The sequence below is a fragment of the Lissotriton helveticus genome, chromosome 7, assembly GCF_964261635.1.
Source record: "Lissotriton helveticus chromosome 7, aLisHel1.1, whole genome shotgun sequence".
Lineage (NCBI taxonomy): Eukaryota > Metazoa > Chordata > Amphibia > Caudata > Salamandridae > Lissotriton > Lissotriton helveticus.
The window spans coordinates 975,064,423-975,087,647 of NC_136068.1; the positions used below are offsets into that span (position 1 = coordinate 975,064,423).

Sequence of the window (23,225 nt, forward strand, 5' to 3'; positions counted from 1 at the left end):
GGGCAGGCACTGATTGAGTAAAGGTCTCTAGTTGGACCATGGTGAGGCGTACAGCTTTGGTAGCTGTGCCGGCCATTGCACTTAAATTTAATCCCAGCATATGTGGAGAGCCAATGCAGTAACTTAATGGTTGGTTTGATGTAGTCCCGCTTACAAACCTGAAACCAAAAAGAATCACCATATTCTTTAATAATGTTGAGGAAAATATGGTACTAGGGCATGGCGGTGAGTCAGGTATTGTGAATTTGGATCCGACTCACAGATCACTACACTCTCTTGTCTTTTCACCATACAAATACAACAAGCATTTGCTGGGCTATTTATGGTTTTCATGGTGGCTGGGTTTAAAAGTTATGGCTCACATAACTGGTAAATTTCATGTGTGCGCAGTTTTTTTCATGATCTTTACAGCACTGTGTCTGTTTCTGAATGCAATTTCAGATTTTTTTTTAAGCAAATTTAAAATTTACTTCTGCTGTTCCTTTCTGTTTATATATAGATAAATATAACCTAGTGGGTTTTCTATTGCAGTGCAGCTGTTTCATTGCATTATACTATATTGTAGCAGACGATGTCCAGCTAATCTATGTACATGCATGCAAGGATTTGTGTGCAAATCAAAACTAATTAGCTCGTTCAATCTGTCTGGGCGTAATGGTACCTCACTTGCGCCACAGATGCTTGAATCCCCCGCCATTCCTGCCTATATAGCTTTGTCATTGGTGTGGCTGTCTGTGGTGGCGAGAATGAGACAAATAATTAATGTAAATTACCTCCAAGCCAAAAGCAACACAAACCTGGAGGAAGCGCGGGCAGGAAGCACTCCCCTGCCCTAGTAAAGTTCCCTGCCAGCCATCCATTCCTGGATGCAGGCAAACTATCTCTAGATCAATGACTGTTAAGCGGCAATCCGAATCTGTAAGGCTCAATCACAAGTTTGGACAACCACCTGGTCCAATATATTAGGTTGACGTCCTCTGGGTATTCAACTGATTAATAGGTTTTTGATGTCAGCACAAGTCCAGGTCATTTCAAAAGTCTTTTGTGTATCAATTTCTCTCAAGAAAATGCTCCCATTGCTAACTTATTCGGAGCGTGGTATTTTGATGGTATTGTTACTAGCCCATTGTTTAGATTTTTGCAACAGTTTTTTTGTCTTGTCCTACCTAGTACCTGATTGTTCAGTCGTGACAGCGTCAAAATGCATTTGCCCAACTTGCTCTCATTATCAATCCTCATCAGCACTTTTCTTCCGAGGTCTAGACAGCTGCGGCCTGTGCAGGTAAGAGCAATGGCTTTTTTTAAAATAATTAATACGTTAATAAAAGTTATTGTAATTTATAATGGCAACAGCTTAAACTTGTGTAAATAACTTTTGTGAAGATTATGTTCAGTGTATTTTATTGTGACCAAAATCCAAGAACAGAAGTGAAATATTAACATCTTTTGGTGACATTTGTAATATAGCTTGAAACATTGAGAGAACATATTTGAACCAGTTGTTGTTGAATGGTTGCACAGATTGATGCTGTGGTGGTACTTGAGTCTTGGTTACCTGGTAGCGCCTTAGTTTGCAGCATTACCCAGACCAGGAGTAAACGCCCCAGCAACCAAGCCAGGAGTAAACGCCCCAGCTCATCTGCTGCATTTTTGGCAGACTTGTCAGACCGCATGCAATTTATGTGTAAATAATTAAGGGAGAGGTGCTAGGGGGAGCCCCTTCACTCGTTTTTTGGTCCAGTCTACAATTACAATACATAAATACAGATTTCTAAGTATGCTTTCACCAAATTAGCTTGTTGTTTTCACAAGGTTTAAAACACCTGAGCCATGTAAATGGTTTGAAATAAAGGAAATGAAAGAAGTCAATTTGTTCGTTGTGTTTTGCTCGGCCCATCACTAAATATGTTTTCCATGCGCTCTGCTCCCTTAATTATCACACTGAATGAGTTGCTATTTTCATCATGTGGCTGAACCTGTAATCTGTGTGTAGCAAAGGGGTGCTATGCTGTTGGAAACCTTGCTGAAGCTGATAAGCTGGAGGGTACTTTTAATGCCAATATCGGAGTCTGTAATAGGACGGAATGTATGAAGCTCTGTGGTTATACTGAATAAGCAGCTACCTATGTTATGTCATCTATTAATGTAATAACTGCACTTTCACAATTGCTTTATTAACCTTCCTGCTTTCTCAAATGTGCTTGAAAATGCACGATTTTTCTTCTTTTTTTTCAAAATTTTCATGGGGGGGGTAATCCCCCCAAACCCCCCTTTTGGGGTTCGGGCTCGCTCGCTACGCTCACTCGCTGCGGTGCTGTATGCAAATCACTTTGCGCCCCACCACTTTAGAATGTCACACACCGCCCCTGAAGTCCATCACGGTAGGGATTGTTCTACCCTGCGTTTTGGCTGGAAGGGGGTTGTGTTGGACTTGGCCCTTAGGGCAGGTTCACCCCTAGACTTTTTGCCTTTAAATGGGGACCTGGTGATGGTGATCTTTGGATTCTGAGCACTTTCACTGTGTCCCAGTGGAAAGTGCGTGCGCACTCTTGAGTGCATGTGCTGAGCTAGGCCTGCCCGCCCATAGGAATGCATGGGGAATGTATGTGTCCCTGGTAGTTCCTGATGCGTGGGGTGTACAGGCTCGAGTCTGGTATGTGTGAACTCGTGAGAGTGAATGCTGCAAGATGGTGTATGCGGCATGTATGTGTCTAGTGGGGAAGTGTCATTCCTAGACATGGCTGTACGTGTGCAGTGAGGGTGCTGGAGCGTGATTGGCTGGAGCTGGCTGGCATGCCAGGCTCCAGGAAGTCTGGATGGGTCTGCCCGGTGGTGAGTGGGAGATTAGCATGAGTGATGTGTGGGAGGAGTGTACCTGTGTCCTGGATGGGCTGGGTTTTCCCCACACAATGCTGGCTCCGCCCCCCCCTGTGGTGTGTCTAATGACCCAAGCCCTGCCAGTGAATAGAGAGGGTGGTTGAGGTAAACAGAGTACTCAAGAACCAGCTGCGACTGGTTCCGCCCCCACCCTGCACCTTCAGACAAAGGAATGTACTGTATAAAAATGGGGCTGTGTCCCCACAGAAGTTGTTCTCTTCCAGGATCCTGAGGGGGCTGTTGCTGCTGCTGGGCCAGAGGACCGCCACTTGGGGTGTCTCCCTGCTTGGAGACCCAGTGAGCTGGCTCTGGGCCCAGCCTTGCCCCCTGCCTGCCCAAGGACTTGCTGGAACTCTGCCCTGCTTGCTGAGGGCACCTGGGAGCGCTTTATTTTACTTATAGCGCTTAAGAGCGCTTTATTTGGCTTGTAGCGCTTGGGAGCGCTGTGCCTTCACCCCAGCGCTGAGAGCGCTTTACTTTTCCTTTTGCGGCTTCCCACGCCGATTTTAACGTCCCCTGGCAGGTGCCCACCCCGCCAGGGATCTTGCGCTGGTTTTAGCCGTTACGAGTGCCCACCTCGTTTATTATTTGTATCGAAGAGCCGGTGCCCACCCGGCATTGCCTCCTCGAGAATCACCGCCGCCCGGCCCGCGACCAGGAAGTCAGGCAGGCCGGGGGTGGTACTGCGGGACACTCGTCATTCCCCGGGCCGCGCTCTGATTGGCTGCCGGCCCGGGACAGGAAGGAGGAAGCCAGAAGCTGCCGGGAGCCGACCCCGGGATCCGGTGAGCGAGGAGAGAGAAGCCGGCATCTTCCCTTGTCCCCCCCCGGGCTCCCAAAGCGAGGGAGAGCCCAGGAGAGAGAGGGCAGAAGTCTGCAGAGAGCCCCGAGGAGCGGGAGCTCTCGTGAAGCAGCCGGCCGCCGCAGGAGACCCGGTGAGTGGGGACGTCCTGAGGCATTGCTGCTGCTCGAGCCCCAGAGGCTCTTGGGGGCCAGAGCTGCTTTGAGTCCCCAGGAGGGGGACTCCACCAAGGCGGCACACTTGTGTAGAGCCCAGTGAGGCTCTGGAGGGCCACATTTATTTCTTAGGGCCCGGAGAGAGGCTCCAGGCGCCAAAGTTGTTTTGAAGAGCCCAGAGAGGCTCTTGAGCCCCCCATTGTTGTTTAAGAGCCCAGAGAGTCTCAGGCGACCCCATTGTTGTTTAAGAGCCCAGAGAGGCTCCGGGGCCATTTGTTTATTCAGAGCCCAGCGAGGCTCCAAGGGGACAGTCATTCTGCAGAGCCTGTGAGGCTCCCCCAGCGTGTTGGCCCCATCATTGTGCTACCCAGTTGCCCAGCACTTTGTGGGCAACTGCCACGTTTAGGACCCTGACACTTTGGACACAGGGAGTCCTAGCCCCAACAAGGCCAGAGGGCCTAGGGACAGTCACAGGTGGTGACTTACGTGAGTTTGGCGCAACTGTGTTTTATTGCTACACCTCTGAATGTATTGTGATGCATCATGTGTTTTCCCTCCTTACACCTCTGAATGAATGTTATGCATTGCATCATGTGTTATGTTCTTACACCCCTACAGGTATTGTAATACTTAGGTGGTTGTTTTCTCCCTAGTGCAGGTGGTGCTAGTGAGATCCTGATTACCAGTAGTTACTGGTTGTGTGCTATTTTGTGCTACAGTGATTTTACATTCTAAGTGCTATTTCTGAAAGTGTTACTTCTGATTCCTGACAGTGGTCCAGGTGGCCCTGTCTTGTAAATATCCCCTGTAAATTCTGCCCGTGCCTCTGGCACATTGTAAAGTGTGTGTTTTATCTAATGTGTTTTGGTGTAATACAAAGGCTATTTTTATATAACCTTGTGTGGAGTTTCCTTTGTGGTGGGCCTTTGGGTGTTGTTGCTGGGGTGCGTGCGCAAATACTTAACTCACATCGCCTCCGAGTTTAGCCTTGCTGCTCGCGCCACGTTACCTAGAGGGTGAGCAGGGGTTATCTTGGCGTGTAACTCCATTGCCCTGACTTGGGAGTGGTGGTCTCTGACTGACTTTGGCGAAAGCCCTGGCCAGCCAGGGATCCCATTTCCAACAATAAGTGTATTCAATGGCTTGATCTAAATAGGCCCATCCCTCCCAATGTCTCTGGCGAAATACTGGGTGTGGGAAGGGTGGACTGGATAGGGACAGGGACCAAAACTATCGCGGGAAACTGCATAGTGATCAATTTTAGGAGCCCTAGGGCAGTAGAATACATTTGTAGCAGGTCGCCATCCTGGGTACCCACACAAATTGTCCCTCTGCACTTATCATTCTTTTACCCAACTCATCATCGGAGACTTGGTAAAACAAAAAGTGTTTTCCCAGGGGAGCGCATGAGTACCGTGCCACCAAAATTTGGACAGAGCATACCACCATGGGAGGTGTTTCGACCATACTATCCTCCATTCTCCCACTTCCCACCGAGTAACAGGTATAGCGTGTTGGAGCAGGTCGATTGACGCCCGGTGTTGGAGAGACCCTTACCCCAAAAGAGTAGCGGTCAAGGCTTTTCAGGAGGGGGAGTGATAGGAAATGATGTGAATTTCACCCTAGGGACCAAATAAGATTTAGTGCAGACAGTGCAGCCCCAGGCCAATGTGGGAGGACTAAGAATATGGGAGATATATCAGCCACCCCTGTAATAAACCGGAAGGTGATTCAACTGCTCTCTTGGAACATTGCGGGGCTACACAAAAAAGTGGATATACCCGATTGGAACACCTTCATTGAGGAATTTGATGTTTGTATGTTCCAAGAGACATGGAGTTTGGTCCCCATATTTAAATCTGGGTACTCTACTTTTTATACTCCCGCAATAAGTTCAGGGAAGGGCAGACCAGTGGGGGGCCTTCATGTCTGGATCAAGATTGCACTGAACTGGAAAATAACTGTCCATAAATCAGCTTCTGAGGATATCTTACATCTTTCAATGAAGGGCAGGAGAAAGATAGTAAGATACATCTATATAATGTTTACGCAAGGGGAACTCCGGGGGCCCAAATGTCAGATACAATAACTACTCTGGAGCTAGAAATAGCCAATAAGCATCCTCTTTCTAAAACCATTGTAGGAGGTGACTTTAATTGCACCTTCGAACCCCTAAGCAGGGAAGATCCCCTGGGGATATAGGAGGAAGATTCTAAATACTGCATACCGCCTCTGACATTAGAACCAATCAAAAAATGGTCACCGAGGGCAATTCAGATTAATGCCCTGACCCTGGAATACAACTTGAGAGCGCTTAATGGCAGGACAAGCTCAGATCCAGACGGGGCAAATACATTTAATAGGCTAAATGGTCGATCAAGAATAGATTATATTTTATTGGACATAAAGCTCTGGCGTGATCTAATTGACATGGTGGTAACCCCATCCCAGGATAGCGATCATAACCGTTTGTGCATGAAGTTAAGGTGGGGTACTAAAAATGAAGTTAGAAATAAAGCCCCTCTAATGCAAACGAAGGAGGTGGCCCCCTTTAACGCCAACCGCAGACTGAAATGGAATAGGGTTAAATCCCAGGAAGAGAATTTGAGTAAGATCAGGGAGCACTTAATAGAGATGACTATAGACCTAGAGCAACTGGCAGCTGATCCTGAAAGTCTTCGGGCCCTTCCTTCTCGTCAGTCTATAAGAACGCAATCGAGAAAGTGGGCCAATATTTCACTATACATGGTAGCAGTGGCAGGCAGAATCATGCCCAGGTAAAATCAAGTAATCCCTGGTACTTGGCTCAATGCAGCATAAAAAGGAAGGCGCTAACTGCAGCTTTACTTATAAAGAATCCTTCACTAGTTAGAGCGGCTAGGAAGGATTATGCTAGGTCCTTAGTGCAAGCAAAGCGTGACTGGGAAGAGCAACACTGGCAGGATCTAAAATCCACGTCCCAGCTGAAGAATTCTTCCTTATTCTGGGACTTAATAAATAAAGCTAGGAGAGGGGGAGCTGATCCCATCACAAACCACATTACGGAACATCAATGGTACTCTCATTTTTATGAGTTGTACTGTGGAGGAGTAGAGCTATGTCCTCCACCACTAGTTAATGAGAACGGCGGTGGAGTATTTATAGCCCCCGAAGACCCTTTCTCCATTATGGAGGTAAAAACGGCCATTAAACATCTGACACCGGGAAAGGCGGCTGGGCCAGATGGGCTCCCTGGGGACCTTCTCTTAAATGACCCTGTAACCTGGGCAACCCTCATCTCCCTAATTATGAACCTGATCTCCAGGGGACATCCAGTCCCGGACTCTTGGAAGGGAGCTGAGGTGGTAACTGTGTACAAGAAGGGGGCAAGAGATGACCCTGCCAACTATAGACCGATCATTCTGATAGACGTGGTCCAGAAAGTGGTTGACAGGGTTATTATTGCTTGGGTTGGGCTCTGGATGGAGGAGGAGAATATCCTCTCCCATCTCCAAGCGGGATTTAGACAAAAGGTGGGCACGATGGATTAGGTCTTCCGCTTTTTTGCTATTTATTGGAAGACCGTGACCATCCGGAAGGGTAGCCTGTATATGGCGTTTATAAACAGCCTTTGATTTAGTGCCACACCCTAGGTTATGGAGGGTACTAAAAAAATGGGTTTTCCCCCTTCTCTCCTGGAATTCATTATGAAATTACACGAGGGGAATTATGCAAGGGCCAGATGGGGCTCCCAGGGACAGCTCACAGAAAGGGTGGCTGTGAAGAGAGGAGTACGCCAGGGATGTGTAATGGCGCCGACCCTGTTCTCCCTCTATGTGAATGGGGTGGTGGACTATCTGAGGGAGGACCCAGCCGACGCCCCATCCCTGGCGGGGGAAAAAACACCTACTCTGCTCTTTGCGGATGACACCCTCCTGATATCGAAAACCCCTTTCGGCCTTCAAAGGTTGCTAGATCGTTTCTGCTCCTTCTGTGAGGATATAGGCCTTGCTATTAATACCTCTAAGACAAAGCTTATGGCCTTCTCCCCTTCCAAGAGATTCAAGAATAATGGCTCCCTTAATGGTACCCCATTGAAGTTGGTAGACTCATTCGACTATTTGGGGGTAAGGGTCAATAGTCGGATGAATTGGAAGGACCATTTAACTAAAATGCTTTTAAATCATAAGCGTGTCTCTGGAGTGATCCTCAGGGAGCAGCGAGAGTCGTTGAGTAAACCTGTAGCCCGGCCCTCTCGATGTATGAAGGCCAAGCATTGCCTTCAGCACTTTATGGTGTAGAGATGTGGGGGTTCGAGAACATAACTGATTTAGTGAAATCTGATAACAAGTTCCTGCGTGAATTGGTGTCCCTTCCCCCCTCCACCCCGTTAAAACCATTACGTCAAGACATGGGTAGGCGGTCCTTAGCAGACGTAGTCTGCTTGCCCCCGCTACTTTATTGGGTTAGTCTGAGGCGGACCCCAGAGCTTTCAAACTATGCGGCCGCCTTGGATGAAATAATATCACTCACTGCGGGTAACAAGATCAAGTGGCTAAACAGTCTTAGACAGCTGGTCCTAAAACTAGGTTTGAATGACGCATGGGCCAGCCAAACACCACCCTCAAAGGATGTAATGAAGAAACTATACTGGGATTGGGTGCAGGTGGAGGGTTTACGCAGAGGTAATCGGGTAACTTAACAGAGCGGTTCCTAGAGTTCAAGCCTGTAAGGAAACTTGAACCGTGCCTTGACTACATACAAAAACCCCTAGATAGAGCACTTTACTTAAAACTCAGGTTTGGGACTATGTCGGTGAAGGAAATTACGTCAGGGTGGAATGCTTTAAGGTCTTCAGATAAATCCTGCCCCGGGTGTGCTGCCCCGAAGGAGTCCGTGGCTCACCTTCTTTTTGCTTGCCCAGCATATAGGGGAGCAAGAAAGACATGGTTAAAGCCGATATGTAGGAAGTTGGGCCTTAGGTGTCATAAGATGGCTCTGAGGGTTTTCGTTACGGACTCCTCATCGCTAGTTTTGGTTTGCGGTGTGGCAAAATTTCTGGGTAGTGCGTGGCTGACTCGCTTGCGCAGGTTAAAACAAATGTCCTAATCGAACATTATATACGCACTTTATTCGCACCTCTTTTGGATGTTTTTATGCTGCTAGGCTTTTATGTTTTTAATGTATATAGTAATCTTTAAACATACAGTGTATTTTTTTTACTTTTTAATACCGGTTGTTGTATGGATTGATGAATACCAATGTTTGTAAAGAATGTGTACTTTTATGATAAAAAAAATATTTTATCGAATAAAGTATTACTACTACTACATTACAAAGGCTAAGGGGAAATCATTACCACACACTTTTACATGAATCTTTCTAGTTCCTGAAGCAAACACATTTTAATAGTGTGAGGATAGTTTATCAATCACCTAAAGACATATTTCATATTAATAAGACGAAGGCACACAGTGTACATGAGTCTCTAGTTCTATGGTGAATGCACATCAGTATTGAATTTAGGTGTAACACTTTACATTAATAACGTTAGGACACACAGAGTATATGGTGCAAGTGCACATATATATTTACTACTTGTGACGTGTAATGGTAGAGCAAACATTATGCTGCTCCCTATGAAATATTGAGTTTTGTGGTCTTGCAGGAATTATTCAGCCCAGGATAATGACAATGTATCAGCCCATGCTGCCACAATCAATTCCTTCAGCAAGACCGAGTGCTTAAGGTAAGCAAAATCCGCCAACACCCTGACATCAAAGCAAAAGTGCTAAAAAGAACAGCACACAATAGGGTACTAGAGTGGCTGATTCAGTTTCTCCACAGGTTAAAATATATAACTGCTACTAACTCAAAGTGCTGGTGGGTAAAAAAGTTTATGTCACTGAAATCATTGCAAATCTTACCAAAACTTTAAAATAATACATTTAAAAAACGGCTGTGGTTTGAAGGGGACGTACAATCAAGGGACATTTTCAGAAATGCATGTTTAGTTATCCAGGATTCAAACATTATGTGATGAAAACAAAATCTGGAAACGTTGAAATAACTTTCTACATTCCTACACAGTAAGTAAACAGAAAAGAAATTGTGGGACACATTTCCTTTAAAAATCAGAAATTATATAGTTTTGTTCACAGAAATGTAGTACTTCTTTTATCTCTTGACAGTTGAGACATCGAAGTTTCAGATTATTCCCTACGAAGATCTGTGCCTGCACAGTTTTCCACATATTAATGTAATGTTGTGTAAAATTACCTCTCATATACCTTTATGTGGAGGTTTATGAAACAAAAATGACCTGCTGATTTACGACTGAAGCAACTAAGTAAATATTTTTTTTAATTCAAATTTTGAAAGTATGTGGAATTTTCACTCAAGTTTTGCCCGAGGAACTAACATTTGGTACACTGTTGACAAGACACCATTCAATCTGACTATAGAAATGTGGGGCTGGATATACGAAACCTTTAATGGTTGCAAGCCTTCTGATTCTCTTAATGAGAGTGTTTCTGAATTGATAAATGGTTTTAGAAATGGATTATGAACCGCAGTTTGGAACTGGCATGTTGTGGGCATCCCTAACAAATTGAGATTTGTACGCTCACGTATCAATGGTTTGTTACCATAATTCGGGTTGCAGTCACTGAAAAGTTAGAGACTTCCAAGCTGGGGTGGCAACTTATTGCAAATTCGGGTACAAGTTTCTTTACAAAGCAGCCCCATTTTGGTTCAGGAAATCTCTCTGCTTAAAACAAAAACAATTTTCTGCTTTGAAAAATAGTCACAGAGATGGTGGTTTGCTGTCCCTTGCATGCCCCATCTCTCTGATTGGGACCAATTGTAGTGATTCGCAAATTGCAACCTGCCTAATGAATATTACTTTGGCAGGACAGTTTGTAACTCACTACAATTACATAGTTTGCAAACTGATCTATTAGTACTATAGTTTGGTTCATAAAATTAGATTCCATTTGCAAAACGTTAGTGCGCAATTTGCAACTACTTTTAGCAAATAGAATCTACATATGTCAGGCCCATGATTTTTAGGGAGCAATAATAGCTTAGTATAAGACATTGCCTTAGCAGTTTCCCTTGACTATATCATCTTCCGTCAGGACAGGTTTACTAGACCTATGGGTGGTATTGCACTCAACAGGAATCGGCTCCCTCTCTCACTTTGTAGGATTTCTCAGGAGTTGTCCTTTTACTAGGCTCTTAAAGAAGAAGTTACTTACCTTTAGTAACGTCTAATCTGGTTGAGACTCTATCAGCGGCAGGTTGCTTACTGTAGAATAATCCCCAGGCATCAGACTGGATCTGGAAATTTTTGACCAATCCCCTTGCTTGCCGGTAGATGGAGTTGTTCGGCTACTCGAGGTGTTGTCCCCGCAGGAAGTGACCTGTGCGGTGCCTATATAGGTGCCACCCCAGTGCGCTGACCTTAGCTTTTGACTGTGTTTCCCCACTAGAAGGCCAGAGTCAAGCTGAGGAGAAATGACTAGTGTGTAAAAGTGAGGTCTTGAAGGATCTCTTTTGTTGTAAATGACAAACAGTTCAGAGAACGGGACAGATCAGTAAGGAATCTGAGACAAAATAGAGCCTCTATCAGATAAGGTGTTACTGAAGGCAAGAACCTTGTTCATCTGATAGAGACTTCCAGCTGCAGAGTCCTGACCTTGGAATAGATACCAGAGCAATCTCTCCCTGGAAGTGGGTTTTCAGACTGCATTGCACTAAGAAGTCCTGGAGGACTAAAAAGACGAAATACCCACAATACTGGACCTGACTGTCTAGATAGTACTGTTTATCAAAATCATGGAGTGATGCCAACATGGCTGCCTGACAGATTTCCAGAACGGGGTCCCCTCTTGCCAACGCAGTAGTCACAGCTTTAGTTCTGGTAGAATGAGCTCTTAGCACTCAGGGGGCTGCTGTTTAGCCATTGCATAGAAGATTTTAATATAAAGGACTATCCATCTGGAGATGGTTCCTTTGTGTACTGATTAGCCCTTCTTCGCACACATGAAGTCAACAATGAGTTGATCATCCACCTGGAAATTTTGGTGCGATGGAAATAAAAAGACAGTGCTCTTTTTGGGTCCAGGTGGTGGAATCTCTCCTCTTCCTTAGTAGGCTGAGGAGGGGCGAAGAAAGTAGGCAGCATGATAGTCTGCCGATTGTTTCCGGTCCAGGACAGACCTTGCCTTGCAGTTTGGTCAGGACTGTTCTCATGAGGCACAGGATCTAGACTGATTTGCATATCGCTGGGTCTGAACTGGGGTGACGAAGCGAGCTAATGAACGATGATGGATTCAACCCAGATTTGTGACTGGGGGTGAGTGTCTGAAAAGTTTCAGTACTCGGTCCATCATCTCTTTGTGTTTGCGATGTGAAAAGGTATCGCCAACTTTGGCAAAAGGATGCTTGGATTCTAAGATCCAGTTTGTTTGGGAAAAAGGTAGTGTACTTGAGGGTTAATGGAATTCGCTAACCCTCCTGGCAGATGTGATTGCTACAAGGAAGACAGATTTGATGGTCAGGAGTTTTAGAGGGCAGCTGTGCATCAGCTCAAAAGGTGAGCACATGAGGTAGGCGAGGACTAAATCCAGATCCCATTGGGGCATAAGGAAGGGTGTAGGAGGAACCATGCTACAGGTGATTTGAGCAGGGACGGTAGTTTTGGCAACTGCAGGAAGGTGAAAATGTCAGAAAGATAGCCCTTAACCATGCCCAAAGCAAAGCCTTGCTGGGCAACCAGTAGAACTTCAGACAAGGGTGCAGACAAAAGATGAACAGTTTTATATACAGATCAAGCCACAAACGTGTCCTATTGGCAGGCGTAAATCGTTTTTGTGGCGTGACGCCCGGCTCCCAAGATTACATCACCCACTTCAGGAAGGAGGTCCAACACTCTCAACTGTTGCCACTCAATCTCCAGGTGGAGAGTGGATAGGTTTGGGTGCAGAACCCTACCCTGCTGCTGCAACAGGAGATACTGCCTAAAAGGCAGCCTGATCATAGGACAGATTCTCATGCTCAGTGAGGGAGGAAAAAGGAGGCCAGTGTCTGGTCAGGTATCCACACACTGATGTCAGCTAAATCCTCCTACCAGGTGTAATTGTCCATGGACTCTGCAAGGGGGTTGGAGTAGCCATAGGGATCTTCAAATCTCCTCCATTTGTGTTCCTCAGTGGGCCCTTCATGGAAATAGGGCTCCATCTCCGATTTAGTTTTTGTGGGCCTGGTCGTTGGCAAAGATGACATCATGCAACGCCAGTCCAGCTCTGTATCAGAGTTGGGAATCACAATGTGCCTTGGGGGCTGACTGGTGAGGAGGGCGGATCCACCGGCGGAACTTCAGTCGAAGACCCTACTGAACCCATGGGGCCCAAAGCCACTTCAAAGGGTTTAGCTGCATACATATGAGGCTCATGGCCTCATAGAATTCACGATGTTGGAAGTGGGACTGTCTGGCTCTGGGAAACTTGGGGAGTCGCAGAGGGGACCCAGTTTTAGACAGCAGCTGCACAGGAACAACCTGTGAACAGGGTCTGGATTTGTGACGTAGGTCTCTCAAATCGTTTGAAGAGTGGGAGCGATGCAGAGAAGTCAAAGATTGCTTTGACTACTTCTTATGAGACTTACCAGAAGACGTGCTGGAGCGCGATGAGGATCGATGCAAGATCCTCTGGGAGAGGTCTGTGACCTCCCTCACAAATAGGACATAGAGCAGCCAAGAGCTTCATGGACCCCTCACAGAGGGCCTTGGGGGACATGGTCTGGCACTTCGCTCAGGACTAGAGTTGTGGTCTCTCTCTAGGCACCACGGACACACAAAGTGGGGGTCTGCCACCAACATTTGTCTATTACAGGCTCACAAGGCTGGACCCAGTACAGTAGGTTTATTCTGAGACATCTTCCAAAAAATAATGATGGAAAAAGGCACACTAGACATCAACAACATTTTTAAAAAATCCAGTTGAAAAATGATTGAAGGGAGCTAATTGGGTTTGCGTTGATGGCGTAGGAAAGAAGGAACTGAGGTCAATGCACCGGGGTGGCGAATATATATGCACAGCGAACATCACTTTCTGTGTTGACGACACCACGCAGTGCCGTAATACTCTAGCTACCAGCACACTAGGGGACTGCTCAAAATTGTTCGGATCCCATCTGACGCCTATGGAATTTTTAAGGTAAGGAATCTGTGGCTAGAAGTCTGTATCAAATACCATACATTTTTCATCTTAGTTGGCTGCCATGTTAGTGCAACCATTCTTCTCACCATCTAGTTCTTAGTGATGGGACACTCTTCCGTGTAGCTGTGTGCTTTATAAGTCTTCATCATTCATGACAAAAGTGAATCCAGCTCCAGAAACTCCATCCATCAGACATCCACAAAACACAACAGGAAAAGCCTTACCTGCAAGTTCAGCATTCAGTGAGTCCCAAGCACTTCCTATGATATTTGAGGCCATGCACATGTAAGTAGCATTGGCATTGATATCTTCCAGGCTTAAGGTGCTTATTGCTTGTGCAAAGAAGACCTCTATGTTGGCACCCTCCAATGGCAGCATCTCCTCCTCATCACATCTGTGGGAACAGAAGTTGGAGTGTTGACGGCACGTTGTGTAGACAAAAGTGTGTGTAGCTTGACAAAACACTGCAAAGCATGATTGAAGTTATTTTTAAGAGCTTCAAAGCTGGTGAACACAGGACCTTTAAGGGAAAAATACACATTTTCTTATGGGCAGGGATAGCGTCGTCTACCAAGATACATACTAGAGGATTCAATTAATAGCATGCAGTTCTGAAAAACTGATCCCACTTGGTGGAGTCAATCACCCCATTACTCTCATTCAGCTGTTTTTTGACCTCCATGACATGACTGGCTCTGTCCTGCTTGACCTGCCTTTTAATCTACTTGTCTCAAAGAAAATATTCCTGGTTTTTCTGAAGCCAAGACCAGCCTTAGCTGTAATGGCAATTTCTTCACTTACTCATTTCCCAAGCCCATGCGACTTCATCATTGCTAGTGTGGATCACGTTTAGGAACAAAGGGTCTGCAATTTGTTTCTCACCTTTCCTTCCTTCCATTACACCAATGCCAGCTGATCTTTGGTGCAGGGTAGCCCGAAGCATAGCACTTCATTTCCTTGGAGTTGTTGATTGGAGACAAGCTGGCAGAGACCGAAGGCTTGTCTGGAAAAGGTAGGGAAGATGGGAAAGTTAAAACATCCTTCAAACTAAGCCGTCGGTTTCAACACAGGAATATCACAGCAGAGGGAGCTATGGGTGCAATATTAATGCAAGCATGTTACTTTCATTGCATGTGTTTGTTTGAAATAATGATACAACACAGATCGGCCTAGGATGCTGATGAGGACATGATCATTATAAGTGCTGGCAAAGCACCAGATGGAAGCATGTTTACTGAGAAATAATAGTAGGATGGGCACAACTTGCCTTTAAAGACATCGCTATTCAATCATTATCACTCTACTTTCTAATTTACTTATATAGTTACTTCTACTTCATAATTAACAATATGGAAAAACAGTAATGTGAGTACAAAGTAAATGTAGACACGCCACTCACTATTTTAGACTTGTCGACGATTATCAGCTACCTTCTAGATTTCCTTTAAAGGCCTTCTCACAGATGTTTCCCTTCTATTCTCTTCTGAGTGCCCGACATTATTTCTGCTTTTTACCAGAGAAACCATCTTTTGGTTCAAAACACATGGCCCTCTCTGCCTTCTTTGGGTTCAAACATTGCTCAAATGTGCCATGCTGAAACCCATAGTATGCTTTCTAATCAGACTCACTGCCCACAAATCTCAATGATGTGTCTAACCTTCTCACTACAACCAATCTACATGAAACTCTAGACATATGAATGAATGCATTGCCCCTTTTGCTGCTTATCTTTGGTGGAACACCATACAATTAACTGCTGGTATTGGTACTTACTGTACAACGAGAAGGTTATGGAGTTGTTGGCTTCAGAATTGGCAGCAAAGAAAGTATATAAGCCAACTTCGCTTTCCTTTGGCCGGTGCAAGATGAGATGGCTCACGTAGCTGCAAGAAATGAAATTTGGCACAAGATTGGTAAGTGTGACTCTAAAGACATGAATCCCATGAGACACATAATGGGTCATAAAAGAAAAGCAACAAGTTGCTTTCTTAACATTGCTTCAGTAAGCTAGTATATTTTTTCATTCTAAACAGCACACGCTCTATGTACTCACATAAAAATAGAGCTTAAAATTGTCTACAGACGAGGGATGGAAGGACCCTCTGTGTTAGCAGTACAGACAATGCCATTTTCAAATGAAGATAAAATTAAGGTATGATTTAGAATCTGTCGAATGGGTTAGTCTAACACATGCAACAGATAGCCCGTCTCCTGTATTACAGGTGCATTCTATCTGATGCCGCTTGTCAAAAAAAGGTGGACGGGATATCCGTCACGGTTGTGACCGTGTAATTAGATTTATATAGTGCTTACTACCCAACGAGGCATACGGTGAGTAGCACACTACTACGGAACCCAAGGTTAGTGGTTAGTCCAGTGGTTATTGTGATTAGTAATCTGCTCTCAAGAGAAATTGCATCAATTTACTTCAGTTACTTTCTTATATGTTAATACCAGGTAAGTGTGATCATTAGTGGGGGCTATGTGAGTTCAGGGGAATGGTTGGTGGATTAGATGGGCTTGCAGAGATTAGTTAATGTTAGATTACAGGGATAGGGATTTAAAGAGGAGAGGTTGTGATCTATTAAATGAGGTATCAGCCAATTGAAGAATTACAATAAGAAGGATTGGGGCAGAAAGGCAAGAGACTGAGAGGAGACTGCTGTTTAATTAAACTACTATTCTCAGAAATAGAAATAGAAGGCATGCAGAGGATGAGTCCGCTAAACTCTAAATGAGGCCTTAAGTATGTGTATACGAGCTCTTCACTACATTTTCTCTTATATCGTGCATTCATACAAGAAATATTTTTAAGAATACGTAGCTGTTCTGGCAGTCAGATTAGGACCAAAAATAGACCTGGACACCCCAAAAAAAGTGGGACACATTTGCGGAGCATGACCTTCCACAACGTATTGTTTGGTGAGTGCTGGGGCTATTTTTGGGAGAAATATGTGGTGCATTAATGCATACAGCCAGGTTCTGAGACTGGGATGGTGCAATGAGCTAAAAAACGGTGTTGGATCTAGCCCTGATCTCTTGACTGGGTGAGAGTATTCTGCTTAATTCAGAGACTCTGTCCATCACCACCCCTTGTTGTTAAATATTTTTGTCCACCCTAAGCGTGGAAGGGTATACTCAGATGTGAGTCCCTTGCTCATTGCACCATCAGGATTCAAGCAAGCCGGGCCGAAGACGGCTGAAATGCCAGAAACCGGTCCCCGGTAGCTTGTTTCCTCCCCAGTGTAAGAATTGGCTTTTGTAGTCTGGTCTGCCCTGTTCCCATGATGCACTGGGCCAGGGACAGACTAATTTGCATGCAGCCAGGTTCTGAGACTGGGATGGTGCAATGAGCTAAAAAACGGTGTTGGATCTAGCCCTGATCTCTTGACTGGGTGAGAGTATTCTGCTTAATTCAGAGACTCTGTCCATCACCACCCCTTGTTGTTAAATATTTTTGTCCACCCTAAGCGTGGAAGGGTATACTCAGATGTGAGTCCCTTGCTCATTGCACCATCAGGATTCAAGCAAGCCGGGCCGAAGACGGCTGAAATGCCTGAAACCGGTCCCCGGTAGCTTGTTTCCTCCCCAGTGTAAGAATTGGCTTTTGTAGTCTGGTCTGCCCTGTTCCCATGATGCACTGGGCCAGGGACAGACTAATTTGCATACAGCCAGGTTCTGAGACTGGGATGGTGCAATGAGCTAAAAAACGGTGTTGGATCTAGCCCTGATCTCTTGACTGGGTGAGAGTATTTTGCTTAATTCAGAGACTCTGTCCATCACCACCCCTTGTTGTTAAATATTTTTGTCCACCCTAAGCGTGGAAGGGTATACTCAGATGTGAGTCCCTTGCTCATTGCACCATCAGGATTCAAGCAAGCCGGGCCGAAGACGGCTGAAATGCCAGAAACCGGTCCCCGGTAGCTTGTTTCCTCCCCAGTGTAAGAATTGGCTTTTGTAGTCTGGTCTGCCCTGTTCCCATGATGCACTGGGCCAGGGACAGACTAATTTGCATACAGCCAGGTTCTGAGACTGGGATGGTGCAATGAGCTAAAAAACGGTGTTGGATCTAGCCCTGATCTCTTGACTGGGTGAGAGTATTCTGCTTAATTCAGAGACTCTGTCCATCACCACCCCTTGTTGTTAAATATTTTTGTCCACCCTAAGCGTGGAAGGGTATACTCAGATGTGAGTCCCTTGCTCATTGCACCATCAGGATTCAAGCAAGCCGGGCCGAAGACGGCTGAAATGCCTGAAACCGGTCCCCGGTAGCTTGTTTCCTCCCCAGTGTAAGAATTGGCTTTTGTAGTCTGGTCTGCCCTGTTCCCATGATGCACTGGGCCAGGGACAGACTAATTTGCATACAGCCAGGTTCTGAGACTGGGATGGTGCAATGAGCTAAAAAACGGTGTTGGATCTAGCCCTGATCTCTTGACTGGGTGAGAGTATTTTGCTTAATTCAGAGACTCTGTCCATCACCACCCCTTGTTGTTAAATATTTTTGTCCACCCTAAGCGTGGAAGGGTATACTCAGATGTGAGTCCCTTGCTCATTGCACCATCAGGATTCAAGCAAGCCGGGCCGAAGACGGCTGAAATGCCAGAAACCGGTCCCCGGTAGCTTGTTTCCTCCCCAGTGTAAGAATTGGCTTTTGTAGTCTGGTCTGCCCTGTTCCCATGATGCACTGGGCCAGGGACAGACTAATTTGCATACAGCCAGGTTCTGAGACTGGGATGGTGCAATGAGCTAAAAAACGGTGTTGGATCTAGCCCTGATCTCTTGACTGGGTGAGAGTATTCTGCTTAATTCAGAGACTCTGTCCATCACCACCCCTTGTTGTTAAATATTTTTGTCCACCCTAAGCGTGGAAGGGTATACTCAGATGTGAGTCCCTTGCTCATTGCACCATCAGGATTCAAGCAAGCCGGGCCGAAGACGGCTGAAATGCCAGAAACCGGTCCCCGGTAGCTTGTTTCCTCCCCAGTGTAAGAATTGGCTTTTGTAGTCTGGTCTGCCCTGTTCCCATGATGCACTGGGCCAGGGACTGACTAATTTGCATACAGCCAGGTTCTGAGACTGGGATGGTGCAATGAGCTAAAAAACTGTGTTGGATCTAGCCCTGATCTCTTGACTGGGTGAGAGTATTCTGCTTAATTCAGAGACTCTGTCCATCACCACCCCTTGTTGTTAAATATTTTTGTCCACCCTAAGCGTGGAAGGGTATACTCAGATGTGAGTCCCTTGCTCATTGCACCATCAGGATTCAAGCAAGCCGGGCCGAAGACGGCTGAAATGCCAGAAACCGGTCCCCGGTAGCTTGTTTCCTCCCCAGTGTAAGAATTGGCTTTTGTAGTCTGGTCTGCCCTGTTCCCATGATGCACTGGGCCAGGGACAGACTAATTTGCATACAGCCAGGTTCTGAGACTGGGATGGTGCAATGAGCTAAAAAACGGTGTTGGATCTAGCCCTGATCTCTTGACTGGGTGAGAGTATTCTGCTTAATTCAGAGACTCTGTCCATCACCACCCCTTGTTGTTAAATATTAATCAATTTACAGCTTGTTGAGCCAGTAACATTTGTCAAATCTGGAAATACCATTATTCCACTGCAGTTCATTCATAGGTCTGCTACTGTTCATCTTCATGTCTATGAGTCTCCCTTTAACCTTGCACACCCTCAGATCCCTGAGTCTCCTCTCTGCCAACAGGCTCTAAAGCTCCTGCTCATACATTAAGATTCTCACTGTCCACAGGCCAGCAAGGTCCTCAGAGAATCATGTTTACTCATAAGGGTGGCTTTTATTTACTCTCAATGAACTAGGTGACCTGCTCATCCCAAGACAGTGAGGCTGATGCTCATCATCAGTGGGTGCAAGAAGAAGCCAGTCTCTCTCAGGATCTTTAAGATCAGTTCCACTGACAGGTCACTTGGACACTTCCTCCTGGAGGTACCTGCCTGTGCTTTACTAATCCTGTAATCAATCAATCAATCAAGTAGGTCCCATGAGGGTCCTGTACAAACTCAAATCCTAGAGGCTCCTGTTCACACTTAGTTCCCCAGAGGTTACGGTTCATTCTCATGTGTCATTGGGATCCTGCTAACCCTCTGGTCCCCTTATAATTCTGTTCACCCTTAAATCATATATTACTTGCTCAATGTTACCCAGAGCCCTGCACACACTTAGGTCAATAAAATACATCTTCACCACGAGATTCCCCAAGGCTCCTATTTATGTAATCTCCCCTGGTACTCTGCAAAAACTAAGGCAGTCAGATTCCAACTCACCACCAGATCTCCAAAGCTTCTGCTCCTAACTCCTAGGTTCCATTGATGGATCTGTTTAATTTCTTTCTCCAAGCCTCCCGCTTGCCCGAAAGTCTACAGGGGGTTGGTGCCACTCTCAGTTTCCCAAAGGCCTAGCTAACCTTCTTGTGGTCCCCAAAACAGGTAAGCACCTGTTTATTATACATGGGCTCCAAGCTTACCTTTGCTGGCTTCCTAGGTCTTGACTCACACATGACATCATGGACCCTGGATAACATCTGATCATCCACAAATGCAGTATACTTCAGGATCTCACCCTTTCCTTCCGCTCTCAGGGAGCTGTAAGATCAGCTAACTCCCTTATGCATGGCTGCCCACTGTAGGATGGTTTCCAAGACAAAGACCGAGTCAATGGAGCACTGACAGTGGCTAAGACTTGGACAGTCATCTTCCCACCCAAATCTTTTTTAACTCCATAGTATAACCCAGAGCAAGTCTCAGAGTATATGGAGTGTACCGCATAAGAACACTATATAAAAGCAGACTGCAAGACTTTCCCTCATCAGGATAACTGGTGGCCGGGTACAGGTCAAATAAACTATTGAACTAGTCCGCAAAAATCAGTGAGGGATGTTACTCTTTAAGTGCAAAGTACAGGTCAGAGGACTGGACTTCTGCAGGGTCAAATCAGCCTTTCATACCTTCAAGAAACATTTGAGTTTATGAAGTGCATTATATGAAAAACCACTATTTGTGTCAACTGTAGTAGGCCAGGAACCATAGACAAAGTAACAGCAGATTAGAAGTCTTCAGGTTTCTGCTGCTTGCACCACTGCTCTCGAGAAAAGAGTGATTGGTATAACTGTGCACAATTGGATCCGTTTCCTTATTCCCCTTAAATTCTTCTATAAGTTATCCATTAAAATTGTATGTGACACACTACACCGTAGGCTTTGCGTTTGTGTTTTTTCTGTGTTTTCAACCTAAAATGAGGGGCAAGCTAATGAACTGAGGGAGGGTTTGCCACTTTGCATGATTAAAGAAAGAAAGGGAAGAATGTGTGATTAAAAAGAGGACGAGCGACAAGACTGAATGTAAACTCTTTGACACTGCCAGTGACCCTGTGTCATCCAGATGCTCTTCCCCTCCCACGCTCTTCCATTATGCCTCAATAATTTTGAGCATAGGCTTGAAAGTGAAGCCTGCCGTCCCAGCACACTACATGCACAGCTGGCTGTGTCCTGGCTTAAAACCCAATAAATTACAGTCGGGTATCCTCTAAGCTAGCATAATGTGCACCCTTAATATAATGGACAGTAGGCAGTGTACTCCCTTGCAGTCTTTATCAGCAGCCTCTGAGGATGGTGCAGAGCCAGCTCCTCGCCCACTCTCTGGTCCATAACCGTTTCCCTTAATTGCATAACTATTTCTCTTGCTAGAAGAGCAAGCAAACCAGGAGATAAGGCAGAAAAGACTAGACACCCCAGAGCATGTACATATTTTTCCACACGCTGTAAATCCTAGGCTAAATTATATACTAATGACCCTGGTGTGCTGAAAAACAGACATTTACAAGGTAGTGCCTCACAGCGGGGATGACCCCGAGCCCCTCGGGCCTTCTCAGGAGAGATCTCTGATGGTAATGTATCCATTCTACTGATGGATCTAGAGCTCTGGTGTTTCAGAGTCGTATCTGGACACCAAGAGACAGGGAGCTACACATCGGTGCAATTCAGAGTTTGCAGTGGGATGGATTTTACGGAAACAACTCTAAAGTCAGAGAAGAAATGAAAACAGACAGCTAAAGAAGAACAAACCTTGCGCGCATGGTGCCTTCTGCCTTAAAGAAATGTAAATGTGTGCATCTGGTTATTCATCAAATCTAAAGCCTGCCTCGGAGCCAGTGCAGGCTATTATTATAGATAGAATCATTTCAGCTTGATGATGGCAACGAGTTTTTTTCTCTAAAAGTAGTGAAAGAGTTTAAGCAGCTGAGTTCTTGAGTGTGCCCTTTTAATGGAAACATTAAAAAAAGTTTTTACTAGGTAGTCAAAACGTATCTCACTAAAAAATATATTTAGAAAGCACTTGTTTTGTCTTAAACATAAACTTCGTGCATTTTGCAGCAACCCGTATTATGTTGTGTGTAATGAAGTTTCAAAATAATAACGTATTCACAGTGCTTTCTGTAACAGGCAGGGATCTTGAAGCACTGTGATACTATTCTCCAGTGCACCAAAAATGTTTCATGCCTAGGACGCTCCTGCTATACACAGACATGTACAATGGTTACATTCACCATCTGAGCTCTCCTACCCCAAAAATGATGCAGTTTCCAGATTAGTTACCTGGCATTTATTTTTCATTCAAATTGTGTGCGTTATATTCAGGGGCAGCTCCTCCGCTAAGGCAAAGAAACGTCGCCCTAGAGGAAAAATAAAATGATAATAAAATGCTGTTATAATCATTTTATTTTTCAGTGCCTCTCTGTAAGGGAGGGGCAGGCGGGCTGATCTGCCCACAGAGCAGAGGAAGAAGTGGTGGGCACTCTCAAAGTGCGCATGACGGTTTGGCCAGCTGTCTTGGGCCAGCCAAACCGTCATGTGCACTTGGCATGTTCTCCACCGGGCTGTGATGCACAGCCTAGGTGGAGAAAGTGCCCAGGCTCCCAGTCCCCATCTGAGCACCGAACCACAGAGCTCAGACCATTCACGACGCTGCTAAAAGCAGCGTCGTGATTTGCTAGAGCAGATTGGAAGCCTGCGTGCTTCCTGTGTCGACGAAGAAGAGGGCGGAGGAGAAGCGGCGGGTGGTAGGTAAGTTTAATGTTTTTGCCTTTTCTTTTAACCTCCTTCTCCCTCCCCACCACCACCACTGCCCCGTAGCAGTCGCTACTGGTTATATTTTATATGCAGTTAGCTGTAG

At 45.5% G+C, this 23,225-nt stretch overlaps 1 protein-coding gene across 1 annotated transcript in view; it reads right to left on the reverse strand.

Annotated features, from left to right (window-relative positions):
* The window catches only part of CSF1R (colony stimulating factor 1 receptor), a 271,842-nt gene that overhangs the window by 119,499 nt on the left and 129,118 nt on the right, over nucleotides 1-23,225 (reverse strand). The window contains exons 7-9 of the mRNA XM_078653580.1: nucleotides 15,810-15,919; nucleotides 14,919-15,039; nucleotides 14,261-14,430 (exon numbers count right to left, since the gene is read on the reverse strand). Of these exons, the coding sequence (XP_078509706.1) occupies nucleotides 14,261-14,430; nucleotides 14,919-15,039; nucleotides 15,810-15,919 (401 nt within the window). The remainder of the gene's footprint in view (nucleotides 1-14,260; nucleotides 14,431-14,918; nucleotides 15,040-15,809; nucleotides 15,920-23,225) is intronic.